General features: G+C 41.5%; 1 protein-coding gene across 1 annotated transcript; it reads right to left on the bottom strand.

The window, feature by feature from the left end:
• Positions 1 to 5223: 5223 nt before the first annotated feature.
• LOC136179472 (interferon-induced protein with tetratricopeptide repeats 1B-like) lies at positions 5224 to 8233 on the bottom strand. The gene is made up of 2 exons (XM_065956305.1): positions 8229 to 8233; positions 5224 to 6526 (listed from the first exon to the last, which is right to left on the bottom strand). The coding sequence occupies exons 1-2, from the start codon at positions 8231 to 8233 to the stop codon at positions 5224 to 5226; spliced, it is 1308 nt and encodes a 435-aa protein (XP_065812377.1).
• Between the last annotated feature and the right edge of the window lie 5788 nt (positions 8234 to 14021).

A 14021-nucleotide genomic window follows, 5' to 3' on the forward strand; every position in this document is an offset into this window, starting at 1 on the left:
CTCTTTCTGGGATCTTTTTTTTTTCATGTATTTTTGCTGTTCAAGTACATTTGGGTGACAACTGTGATACAGAGGGGGTTTTTTCATGCTCAGGTTAAATTCTGCTAGGGGACTGTATTGAGAGGTTTCCTGTTGTCTCATGGGTGCCTGTGCCAATGTTTTATGTGAAACGGGGACGTTTCAAGTTTAGGGGGGGACGTATGTCACAGATTGTGACAGATTGTTGTGTTTGTTATATGTACTGTATATCTCACTCGCTTTTAGAGTGAGGTGTCCCGAGAGAGTTACTGTAGCTGCCATAAAGCAGTTGTTATTGTTGTTATCCTGTTACACTGGTACACAGGTGTGTGTGTAATAAAGTGGAAGCCGTGGATAAAGAAGCTCCCCGCCTATGTGCCGTTTATTGTTTTCTTATTAAGTGTATCCGGTCCAACGAACCCAGAAAGCTCGGTTACAGAGGTAAGAGAAAAGCTTTGTGAATACGGGTCCTGATCTAGGACTAAAAAACAGGTGTCAGAATAGCTGCTGAAATTAGCAAGAATTCAACTGGCTGTCTAGTTCACACACTCTGGTCAAACTGTTAGCTAATATTACTGATTACCAGCTGACTGGACACAATATTCCCCAACATACAGAAATCAAATGATGAGATGACTTACTGTATTAATACCATATGGTCCTCTTCTCCATAGACTGTAAATATAACGGTCCTCTCCCACGTCTATCAGTCTGTACTTCAGCGTCTGAATCAAAGTGCGAGCGTCTTCTTTGTAACCAGAATGTAGCGTTGTTGTAGCGGGAATATCTAAATCTTACCCGGATACAGCAATTCTATTTATTGATTGGTTGTTGGGGTAGCTATATATATATATATTTTTTTTTATTAACTGGTGCGTGGCAAGCTCCTTCTGATCTCTATGGGAAACCCACTTGATTCATATCTGTTTCACTGTTAAAAAAATAGCGGCGCAATTTTGTGGGCGTTATCCTGGTAATTTATGCGTGAGAAATACAAGGTGTGGCGTGTGAGCGTGTGAACAGGTTGAAATGTGTGTCTCTCACTCCCAATGCGTGAGATTTAGAGCATTGAATGTTGTCAGTTTTGATGCGCTTTGGCGCCATCAGGAGGTCTCTGAGTGCAACTGCAGTGTCATAAAAACGGTCACGCCTCCCCCTCTGACACCACGTGCATTTGTTGACAAACAAAGGGTGAGGAAGCCGGCAGAGACGCTGTGAGAAGATGAGGAACCACGCAGACTCAAAAGGTACAGTAATATTACCAGATTTTGATGGAGCCTGAGTGTCTGCAGCCCGTTGTCTAGTTTGTTTATTCAACTGTTACCATGACAACTATAGGTCGTGGATAAATGGCTACATAGATCGGTTTGTAAGGTTACAAACAATTTGGAGACAAAAGTAAAGCTGCTAAACGTGAGACAATGATGACGTCACTGGTAATGATGCAGCTCGGAGTGACTATGGGGTTTCCTATTGCGCGAGACGCTAGCTTAACATTCAGTACATTAGCCGTTAACATTCACGACTAATGAATAACTTTATGAATATTATTCAAAACTCCACAGAACTGATACGGGATGAATCGAATATGATCAGTAACTAAAAACCACGGTTTGATTACAACTAAACAACTAAAAAAATACTTTAAAATGTGTTTATCGACGGAGTGTGAATCATCATTAACTTACCTCCGACCAAGCTGTCAACGGCTCTGACCACATTCCTCCATCATCACTCACACTGTGGTAATTCTAGAGTCTCTTGGGGATTATTCCTCTTCATTTTACTTTGTTGACTTTCAGAAACAAATTTTGGTTTTCAAAGCAATAATGTGACACTTAGCAGGGCAACAACAGTGAGTGCTGTCAGATGGGGCCCCCTTAGGGAGGTTTCCTACTGTCATTTTGGGGCACTGCTTTGGTTTACATTTGTGAGCCCTGAGGGGCCCCTACTGGTCTGGGGCCCCAAGCAGTTGGGGCACACACACACAGACTCCAAAATAAACAGGCAGGAGAATAATGTATAACTCAAAAGAAGATATACAATGAAAAACAAGTGTTTTGGGGAAAGTCTTATGCTGTCAATATCAACCTGTTACACTGACAGAGTATGAGGTTTTTGTTTTTCAACATCGGTTTTCCTTTTATTCCAGGATTCAGCCCAAAACTTCAATTCACCATCAATGATGAGCCGGAGCCCGGAGTGGGATGGAGTCAGTACAGGAATGCAGCATATAGACAATGTGTGTTATGGAAAATCAACAGGAGAGATACAACAAATCACAATATACATGGGTAACACTTTACAATAAGGTACACACATTTTGCATACTTACTGGGAGACGAATGGGAAACTAACCACTAGATATAATCCAGAGTGTATATGTGAAAAAGGCTCTAGGTAACCATTAGTTAACAGGTAGATTTGTGTGGTTTATCCAGCTTTCATTATCCGTTAAATAATAATTCACTACTCTACAACATGTGATGAAGAAGTACTCAATATCTACCCAGTACTGAGTGGTTTTCTAATGGTTACTTGAAACTTTAATCACGTTATTTTTGCATTTCAGCATGAGCATACAAAATAAAAGTTTGGGTTTGGTGCTACATTACACAAATTTCCTACCAACATAACTTGAACTGCTCTTCTGCTGTTGCTCGTTTGGAGCAACAAGTGGTTCATCCATGCCATGATTGATGGTTAGTCTTTCACTGTGCCAAGACACACATGATCAGAACATGTGCTGCTGTGAAATGTTCTTATTCTTCCTGACACAATAAGTGTATAAAAGGCTCAGACAGTAGGTGGCCTTCCTGTTAATTGCTCACGCTCCTCCTGCGTGTTGATGACGTAAGCATCTCTAGCTTTTTGCTTCTGCCTTTTCCTTTTCAGTCGCTACATAACACATGACTGTTGACTCTGTTTGAACTGTCTGTATTGTTTCAAAATGATTGTATGTGTATAATGGCTGAATAAAATACTCATACATACATGATCAGTTTGCCAGCGTGCGTGTGTTCGGAGAGGAGAGCGGCAGATTATAAATTCACCGTACTCTGCAACATGATGATGAATCAGTTTATGGACGCCATCTTGTAATACTCTTAGTTCACCAGCAGATGCCGCCTGTGCTAGTTGTAAACCCAGGCAGTAAAGTGTATGTGAAGTTGTTAATCTGTCTAAAGAGCTAATTTCTTTCATTTATGTTCATTGAACTCAAATATTTCTGCCAAATAACTTACTCTAATAATTGTCAGACGCTTATGATCTGACGAGGCTTAAATTTCTAGCTCCGTCCTCCCGATAGTTTAGAACTGAAGAAGGTGAAACTACTGAAACAAAAAACTTCAAGACGATTTCTTGGTGTGCACACTGTTCATTTATTGGTATGAAGCTTAAACACAGCTTGAGCAAACAGGAGCATCTTAATATATAATTTTCAGGTCACAGAAAATACATTTTCACATGAACAATGAGGACTTTAAATTTCCAAAGTGAAGCACATTCTTATAAAATCCATTAATTCTAAAAACTGAAAATACAGCATTGAAAAAACACAACAGAAGCAAAATACATGATAATCACAATTCACACATTTCTTCATTAAGTATTCACCATGACGACCGTGTTTTACAGAGGACGTCACACCTACCAGGAGCTAGGGTGTAAGATTTAAAGGTCACATAGTCTCCTCCTCTTCAACCAGTTTAAAAAATTCTCAGAACTTCCAAAAACATGTGTGAAGTTTCTTGTTCTAAATCCACTCTGATCCTGTATTTGATCATGCCTATAAACCCCTCTATTTCAGCCCTGCTCAGAACAGACTGTTTCTGTGTCTGTACCTTTAAATATGTAAATGAGCTGTGTCTGACCACGCCCTGTCTCTGGAAGGGCTTGGGTGTACTTGGTCTTTCTCGCTCCATGTCCTATTGTTTACGGTGAGAAGGCAGACTCAGAGGGCAGAACAAACACCTAGCTGTGGGAGTGTCACCCACCTGGGGGAGGGGCTACTGCCCTTTGTGATGTCAAGAAGGGAACTCCGTCCTGAATTAGTAAGTCGTTCCCAACTCTCTCGCGCTCTCTCTCTCCCCTGTTTCTAACTCTATTTACTGTCCTATCTCTAAATAAACGCATAAAAGCCCAAAAATAAAAATAATTAAGAAAATATATATATATTTTTTTTTTAACCAGGAAAAAGTCTCATTGAGATTAAAAATCTCTTTTACAAGAGCATCCTGACCAAGACAGGCAGCAGCACAATTACAGGGTTTCAGACATAAAACACTTAACAACAATGAACATAAATACAGGAATCACAAAAAGAACCAGTTCACCAGAATCTGTCATAAGTCATGAGCAACAAAGCGATCAAAAAGGACAATACGAGTTAGCTAAAAAATCTACAGTCAGATATTTCTGCCTCCAGATCATTAAGTAGACCTTTAAAAACATTCAAGGAAACCAGCTCCCGAAGACTTAAAGTATCTTGCAACCGATTCCAAGAGGGAGCAGCATACTTGAACGCCCTTTTTCCTAATTCCGTACGGGCTTTAGGGATGGTAAGAAGGTGAAGATGGTAACTTCCATTACTTTATATGTAGCTCTGTAGGTAGGATGGAAGCAGACCGAGAATACCCTTATAAATAAAAATATGCCAGTGATTTAGTCTACGTGCAGACAAGGCAGTCCAACCAACCCGAGCATACAAGGAGCAGTGGTGAGTAAGGGCTTTTAGATTGGTGATAACCCTCAGTGCCCCATGGTAGACAGTATCCAACGCATGTAGGCTTTGCCAGGATGCGTGCACGTAAAGAGCATCGCCATAGTCTAGCACTGACATAAAAGTGGCAGCAACAAGTGTTTTTTTGGCCTTAAATGAAAAGCAAGACTTAATTCTAAAATAAAATCCTAATTTTAACTTGAGTTTTTTTTAACCTGTTGTTGAATGTGAGACTTAGAAGAGAAAATAATAAAAGTAAACCTTCCTTTAATTTATTTCAAATAGTTTTGTATGGCAAGAAATTTGTTTTTAGTTAGTTTTTATCCTTATTTTTTGGACGCCCTGGCAGAATTGGCCCCCTCCTGTTATTCATTCTTCTCCAGGATTCTGTTGCTCTTTATTACCACGTGTGAAAGCAATACGCCTTTGTAGAAATTATTATTATTATATTATTATTTTTTGCTTGGACAAAATTGTCCCCCCTAAATTTGCCTCCCTATCTTTACTGCCTTGGCTCTTGCAGATTTCTGAGAAATTTCTCTGCACATTATGCCTCGGTATTTAGTCTTCTCCAGGATTCTGATGCTGTTCTCACGGCTGAAGGATATTTCTGGTATTGCTGCTGCGTTCATGTGATACTGTATCGACCTGTGGGAGTCATTTTGATGAAAGTATAAATGATTTGCATATATGTTGTAAAGCATCTGTTTGTCTTCAGGTTCTGCAGGTTCATTTTTGAGCAGTTTCTGAAATATCTGCTCAGCTTTGGCCTTGCTGTGATGTGACTTTGCATAGATAGTTGCGAGCTCTATTTCCCTTTTGAGTGAAGAGTGAGGGTAAAGAGAGATCAGCTCCTCGTGGAGAGCGATTGCTCTGTCCATCATGCTTTGTTCTGGGGAACTATTGCTTTTATAAATGATCCTCCATCTGTAGCAGACTGCAACAAATTTCTTCAGATAACGCACATCTGGATGTTTTTTCAGAACTTTCTCTGCCAAATCAACGGCCTCATCAACAGATATGTGTTCTATGTAAAGGTTTAGTAAGGCCCACATGCAACTGTTACTGCAGTTACTGCTCACATTTTTAGCCAACTCACGGACTTCATCTCGAATGTTTTCTCCTTTATCAGCAAGTTGTTCAAGGTAGAGCGCAGCGAGGTACAAGTTCTCTGGATCCCGTTCCTTGGCTTGTCTCATTTTCTCCAAGAGGTCAGGGTCCAGCCTTGTGTCACTGAAGTTTTTGACCTTCTTTAACCATATGACATAGCTGGTGTTCCAATCCACCATTTTCGGCTGCATCCTGGCAGCTTTCTCGTAGTAATCAACAACCAGCTTCTTATCCTCTCCGAAGAACATCAGGGTCCAGGCCTTTTCAGCGCAGATCTCTGGATGGAGGTCGTCCTGGGATGGAGATGGGTCTTTTTCCATCAGGGCATCAACCTTTGACAGGTAAGCCTGACTCTCTGCTTGATCTCCCAGGTGGTGGTGCAGCCAGGCCAGGTTCCCGTAGTTCACCACTAACCAAGGACCCTCATCTGCTACTCTCAGCTTGTTGAGTGCCTCCGTAGCCTTCTGGAACAAACTGTTAGCCTCTTCATTTAACCCCAGTTTATACTGAATGAACCCCCACAGGTTGTAAATGTGGCCCAGCCATCTATTTCCCTTCTCTTTGCTGAAGTCCTCCATCTTGTGCGTGAGACGTAAAAGTTTCGGCCTGCTGCGGTCCAGGTCCCAGGTGAAGTGGCACTGCAGGGACTCCAGTGTGGTTTGACTCTGAGCAGCACTGATGGAGAATACAAAAACAAACATTTAAACACATCAGCAGCTAGTTTTGACTCTTGTGTTCTTATTTGTTATGTCTCGTCTTGCAGTGTCTCCTTTACTCTTCTAAACTGTCAATCACTTTTATTACCCTATTATATAGTCAGACAATCAAGTAAACTTTTCAGATAAATAAAAAACAGACTAAATTATTTGGTGGACATCACTGCATGGGCTCAGGAACACTTCCAGGAGACATAGTCTGTGAACACGTTAGCTGAAACTCTACCATGTGTAGGGTTGCCACCTTCCAAGCAGAAAAACAAGGGACACCCCGCAGCGGGTTGCAACTCAGTAGGGGCCTCACTGGCCCAACGGTGGGGTGGGGCACCAGTTGTGGTGAATCATGATTTAAAACAAGGTTTTAATGAACTAATAAGAGTCATACTTAAAGTTTTAAGTGCTTTATGAACACATTTTTTTCTGAAATAATTTACAAAAATGCAAAACTTCAGTGTAAAGGCAGATACAGTAATGTATGCACAATGAAATGCACCTAACACGACTTCAGCAGATGATTACTATTAGCTATCTAATTTACAACTTAACTTAAACTTCAAATAAAGTTATTAACTTAACATTAATTCATTAACAGAGTATTATTGAAGTGCTTTTGACACTGCTGTAACATAGAGGGGAGCAGTAAGATAACAAATGTTTTATTAAATAAACAGTACGAATTTAATAGTATTTTCATTCATTTATTCTGTCCTCCTGTCTTTCGTTTTTGTTGTTTTCTTATGAAATCATGAATGATACTATTAATATGGTTTTGAACTATTTTCTTATTGTATTAATTAAGTGTCTACTGTCGATATATCGATGTTGTATTGATGATATCTCACCCAGGACAAACTGTGAATACAGATTTGGCTAAAATAAATACGTACCGAAAAATATTCACACTATCCAAACTATACTGGAATAACCTATTTATAAACATGGGAGAAAATATATTAAGTAGGCCTACAATAGTTTCCTTTACATTATATTCATTTTCACTGACACTGTCAAGCCAGGCATTACTTTCTACTCACGTCTGTATTTCTGCATCCGTTTACGTTTCAATGGTGCACGGTGCGGGAATCAGAGACACCTGCAGACATGTTTCCTTCTGACTCCTATGACTTTCTCTCACCCAATCACTGACAAGCTCTCATTGCTCATGCCAAAAAAGAACCAAACAAACCAACGGACACTCCGAGGAGGCGGGAACTAGCCGGCTGAATGATGCTGAGTTCAAAGCATCTTGGAAATACGGGACAAACCGCGTCCCGTATTGATTCAAAACGGGACGCAATATCAAAGTGTAAAATACGGGACGATTCCGTATTTTACGGGACGGGTGGCAAACCTAACCATGTGTCATGATTTGGTTTTGTATTTGAGTTTCCCTGTTTTATCCCAGTGTTGCTTGTTTCCCTTGTGTGTTTCCTAGTTTTGTCTTCAGTGTTTTCTGTTTTATTTTGTCATTTATTATCCTCGTGTATCTCTGTGTTCTAGTGTGTTTTGTTAGATTCTTGAGTTCTGTGTGTCTTTAGTGTTTCATGATTTAGTTTGTAGTTGTCCTCAGTATTTCTTGTATTCCTGCCTCTGTGTGTTTCCCAGTGTGTTTGCCCTGATTGTCTTCACCTGTGTCGTTAGTCTCACCTGTGTCTGATTACCCCATGTCTATTTAGTCTCTGTGTTTCGTCCCTTCTGTGGCAGTTCATTGTATGTGTTTGTCGGTGCGTATGTTATGTCAGTGTCCCGGTGGCTCCCTGTTTTTGAGCCCTGTGTTTTTGTTGAACTTGTTGAAGTAAGTTTTTGTTTGGCTTTTTGTTAAAATAAATAGTTTAGTTAATTCTGCACTTGGGTCCACACCTCCTTGTTTTCCAATTGTGACACCATGCAAAGAGCAAGCTGTATATAAACCAGATCCAGAAACATTGCTGGCTTTCCTTGGGCCTGAGGTCAATTAAAATGGACTAAGTCGAAGTGGAACACTGTCCTGAGGTCTGACAATTCACAATTTGAAATCTTTTTAGAAAAAATGGACGCTGCATCCTCCGGAGCTAAATAGGAGAGGGACCATCTGGCTTGTTATCAGCGCTCCGATAAAAAAACAGCACCTGTGATGGTATGGGGGTGCATGGGTAAACTGCACATCTGTCAAGGCTCCGTTAATGCTGAACCATACATAAAGGTTTTGGAGCAACATATGCTGCCAAATAGAAAACCTCTTTTCTGGGAAGGCCTTGTTTATTGCAGCAGCATAATGTCAAACCACATCCTGCACACTGACAACAGAATGGCTCACAAGTCAAAAGCCTCATTTCCACCTAGCGGTCTGGTCAGTGGTCTGCACCTCCAAGGTCGCCCATGGGGGCCAAAAATCCAAAACAGCATTGAAATAACTCTCAAAACCTACGGGATATTTAAACTTGGCGTGTTTTCTGTTTGTCCTTTATTACTGCTGTCAGACGGAAAGTGGCGGTTCTTTTAACCAGTCAACGGACTGCGGTTTGTCTCGCTCCAACCTTTAGGGTTGGATTGGTACACTTGACACATAATGTGGATCTAATGTGTTTGGATTAAATCTTTTATTGGATTTAAACCGTTGGGACTCAGTTTGATGAATTATTATGATAAGGAGAGTTCAGTAAACCTTTAAACGGTTAAAAGACGTTGTTTGTTTGTCGGTGGTCTGACAGGTGGGTAGATTGTGACTGCTGTGGTGGTCTGACCTGCACACATTGGGCCGTCTGAGTAACAGGGTCAAATATACTGGTGCACCGTTTATGTTTTCATAATTATATCAGATCAGCATATTGATTTACTTTGTTTGACTGAAACCTGGCTGTGTCGAGATGAATATGTTAGTTTAAATGAATCCACTCCTCCCAGTCATTTTAATACTCATATACCTCGAGACACCGGACGAGGTGGTGGAGGAGCAGCTATTTTTAATTCTAGTCTTCTAGTTCACCCTCAACCAAAGCTGAATTTTTCTTCTTTTGAAAGCCTTGTTCTTAGTCTTTCACATCCAGTCTCAAGAACTTTTCAGCCAGTTCTAGTTGTTGTAGTTTACCGCCCTCCTGGCCCATATTCTGAGTTTCTATCTGAATTTGCAGAATTTTTATCAAATTTACTCCTTAGCAGTGATGGAATAATTGTTGTAGGTGACTTCAATATCCATGTGGATGTTGAAAATGATAGCCTTAACACAGCTTTCATGTCATTATTAGACTCTATTGGTTTCACCCAGGGTGTAAACAAACCTACTCATCGTTTTAACCACACCCTCGATCATGATGATGAATCAGTTTATGGACGCCATCTTGTAATACTCTTAGTTTACCCGCAGATGGCGCCTGTGCTACTTGTAAAGCCAGGCAGTAAAGTGTATGTGAAGTTGTTAATCTCTCTAAAGAGCTAATTTCTTCCAGTTATGTTTGTTGAACTCAAATATTTCTGCCAAATTACTTACTCTAATAATTAAAAGGAATATATTATATTATGTTGCACTGACCCCTATCGTCATGAAGTGCTTTGAAAGGTAACCAAGGTAACAGATCCACCGAGGATGCCATCTGTTCTGCTCTTCACCCAGCCCTCACCCACCTGGACACCAAAAACTTATACGTCAGAATGCTGTTCATAGACTTCAGTTCAGCATTCAACACCATCATCCCTCAGCAGCTGATCAGCAAACTGGACCAGCTGGGGCTCAGCACTTCCCTGTGCGACTGGCTGCTGGACTTCCTCAGCGAGAGGCCTCAGACAGTGCGGGTCGGCGGCAACACATCAAAAACCACCGTCATGAGCACTGGGGCCCCCCAGGGTTGTGTGCTCAGCCCCCTGCTCTTCACGCTGCTGACCCACGACTGCGCTCCATCCTTCAGCAGAAACCACATTGTGAAGTTCGCCGTTGACACAACAGTGGTTGGTCTCATCTTCAACAACAATGAGACACACTACTGGATGGAGGTCAGCCAACTGGCCACGTGGTGCAGAGACAACAACCTCTTCCTGAACGTCAACAAGACCAAGGAGGTTGTTGTCGACTTCCGGAGAGTCCCCACTCCTAAACCCCCACTGACCATCGACGGTGCTGCTGTGGAGAGAGTGAGCAGCACCAAGTTCCTGGGGGTTCACATCAGTGAGGATCTCTCCTGGACAACCAACACCACATAACTGGCCAAGAAGTCCCAGCAGCGCCTCTACTTCCTCCGCAAGCTGAAGAGAGCACGAGCCCCCCCCATCCATCATGTGCTCCTTCTACAGAGGCACCATCGAGAGCATCCTGACCAGCTGCATCACTGTGTGGCTTGGGAGCTGCACTGCTGCCAACCGCAAGACCCTGCAGCGCACAGTGAAGGCTGCTGAACGGATTATCGGTGTCCCACTCCCCTCTCTTCTGGACCTCTACGGTACCCGCCTCACCCACAAAGCAACCAGCATTGTGCGTGACCCCACCCACCCCTCACACAGCCTCTTCAGCCTCCTGCCATCGGGGAGACGGTACCGCAGCCTGCGGGCCGGCTCCACCAGACTGAGAAACAGCTTCTTCCACCAAGCTGTCAGGAAGCTTAACTCTCTCCCTTCTCTTCCTTCTCTCCCCTCTGTCCCCACGAACACTGGACGTTGAAACCCCCTCCCGTTTGCCACCAAGAACTCTGGACTAATAACTCTGAAGCTAACTATTCAAAAGTACACTCAGTTTACTGCACATTGCACATATTGCACAAGTTTACTTTTTCTTTCAATTTTATTTTATTTTATTTACCATTTTGTACCTTTTGCACAATTTAGAATTTATTACTGTAAATATTATTTATCTTAAGATTACCTCATTTTATTTGATCTATTTTACCTTATTTTGGTTGTATTGCACCGCGGGACGGAGACAAACGAAGTTTCGATTCCACTGTATGTCTGGCATATTTTGAAATTGACAATAAAGTTGACTTTGACTTTGAATTTGATGTTAGAAATTAGTGTTTGTTTTCTATGTAATCTTTGTGCTGGATGTGAACATTGTTATTCATGTCATGTTTGTGATCCTGTATAAACCAGCTCTCTCAGAATGCTCCGTTTTGGTGTGTGTGTCTCTTTAAATGTAATGATAAAATCGTTTAGTGTGATAGGCTTTAGCAGAATTAGGACGCTTATGATCTGACGAGGCTTACATTTCTAGCTCCGTCCTCCCGATAGTTTAGAACTGAAGAAGGTGAAACCACTGAAACAAACAACTTCAAGACGATTTCTTGGTGTGCACACTGTTCATTTATTGGTATAAAGCTGAAACACAGCTTGAGCAAACAGGAGCATCTTAATATATAATTTTCAGGTCACACAGCAAATACATTTTCATATGAACAATGAGGACTTTAAATATCCAAAGCGAAGCACATTCTTATAAAATCCATTAATTCTAAAAACTGAAAATACAGCATTGAAAAAACACAACAGAAGCAAAATACATGATAATCACAATTCACACATTTCTTCATTAAGTATTCACCATGACAACTGTGTATTTACAAAGGACGTCACACCTACCAGGAGCTAGGGTGTAAGAATTAAAGGTCACATATCCTCCTCCTCTTCAACCAGTTTAAATAAGTCTCAGAGCTCCTCAAAACATGTGTGAAGTTTCTTGTTCTAAATCCACTCTGATCCTGTATTTGATCATGCCTATAAACCCCTCTATTTCAGCCCTGCTCAGAACAGGCTGTTTCTGTGTCTGTACCTTTAAATATGTAAATGAGCTGTGTCTGACCACGCCCCCTCTCTGGAAGGGCTTGGGTGTACTCCTAGAATAAAGATTATAGGCTCTTTATTGTTTGACTCTTTGGGGAAGCGGTCTTTCTCGCTCCATGTCCTATTGTTTACAGTGAGAAGGCAGACTCAGAGGGCAGAACAAACACCTAGCTGTGGGAGTGTCACCCACCTGGGGGAGGAGTTACTGCCCTTTGTGATGTCATGAAGGGAACTCCGTCCTGAATTAGCAGTGTTTACCCTACCATTATATTACGGCCCCTCCCGCCCCCCCTGAAGGTCAAGTAAAAAAAAAAAAAATATATATATATATATATATATTTTATTTTTTTTAATTTTTTTTAAGATTTATTTTTGGGCTTTTTGGGCCTTTATTGTAGGCATAGGATAGTGGATAGAGTTGGAAATCAGGGAAAGAAGTCATTTAAGGATACCTTTCCGACAGAAAAGGACAGCTGTCATTAAAAGTAACACATGAACACCAAGATTCCTTCAAGTGTTTGTGTCGTTGTGTCGTTGTGTCGCCGTGTCGGCATTTCTGCTTGTCCTCACCCCCCCAACGCTGTAAACCTAGGGGAAACACTGATTAGTAAGTCGTTCCCAATTCTCTCTCTTTCTATCCCCTGTTTCTAACTCTATCCACTGTCCTATCTCTAAATAAATGCATAAAAGCCCCAAAATACTAATAATTAAGAAAATGATTGTAACTGGTGGCACCTGAGACGCTGCTATTCTCCATGAGGGTATAAAGGGGGGGTAGGAACAGAGAGGCAGTGTTTTTGTTCCCACCCGGAAGGAGAGGGACGGTGTACACCCTCATCCATGCTGGCTGTTTTATTTGTTTGCGTCTGGGAAAACTGGTAAGGAAACATGCTTTGTTTTGTTTTGTGTTTCAAGTTTTATAAAGAGAAGGTATTAATACCAGAACTATAATGTTTCCAGTTGTCATTTGGTCAGAACGTTCGGACACATCAGGTGTGACTTCAGGGGCTGATCGCCAAGTGAGTGTCTCTGGTGTGTAGCGGAGCTGGCGATCGGTGAGACAAGTTTTGAATGTGGTTTTAATTTAGTTTTACTTAAATGGTTATAAAGTCGTGTACTTATGCCCTGTCCTCCATTTTTAGCAAAGTCGCCGGGCGTTGTACTTGGCAGGGGGTTGCTGGGAAGGTTTGGGCCCAGCACACCAGGTACGCACAGCGATATGTATTATTTTGTCTAATAAAGCTATGGCCACTGTGTAATTGATGTTGAGGATATGTTTTTGTATTATGTTTATTTTGGGATTAGGGAAATGTATTAATGTGACCAACTAATGCTTCTATTTTCTTTGTTTTAGGGAGCCTGGCAGATTTCCTCTGCTGCTCTTACTGTGTGGGTTTTGTTTGTTTTCTTCGGTGTTGATTTTTGTTTCGGTATTTTGTTTCTAGTCCGCCTGGCATTATGAGCCAGTATTTGAGGCAACAGATCTATGGGGTTGCCTCAGTAGGCTGACTAGTTTATTTTTTGTTTTTCGTCTTGTTTGTTTTAATTATCACCATTTCCCCAGCACAGCGTCAGGGCGGACCATCAGGGAGGGTCAAGGTAATTTTGGTTGCGAGGGCAGTTGCAGTGATATTGCATGCTTATACATAGTGTGATTATAGTTGAAGTTGCAGTGATATTGCATGCTTATACATAGTGTGATTAAGTTGCAG

The sequence above is a fragment of the Labrus bergylta genome, chromosome 6 (assembly GCF_963930695.1).
Source record: "Labrus bergylta chromosome 6, fLabBer1.1, whole genome shotgun sequence".
Classification (NCBI taxonomy): domain Eukaryota; kingdom Metazoa; phylum Chordata; class Actinopteri; order Labriformes; family Labridae; genus Labrus; species Labrus bergylta.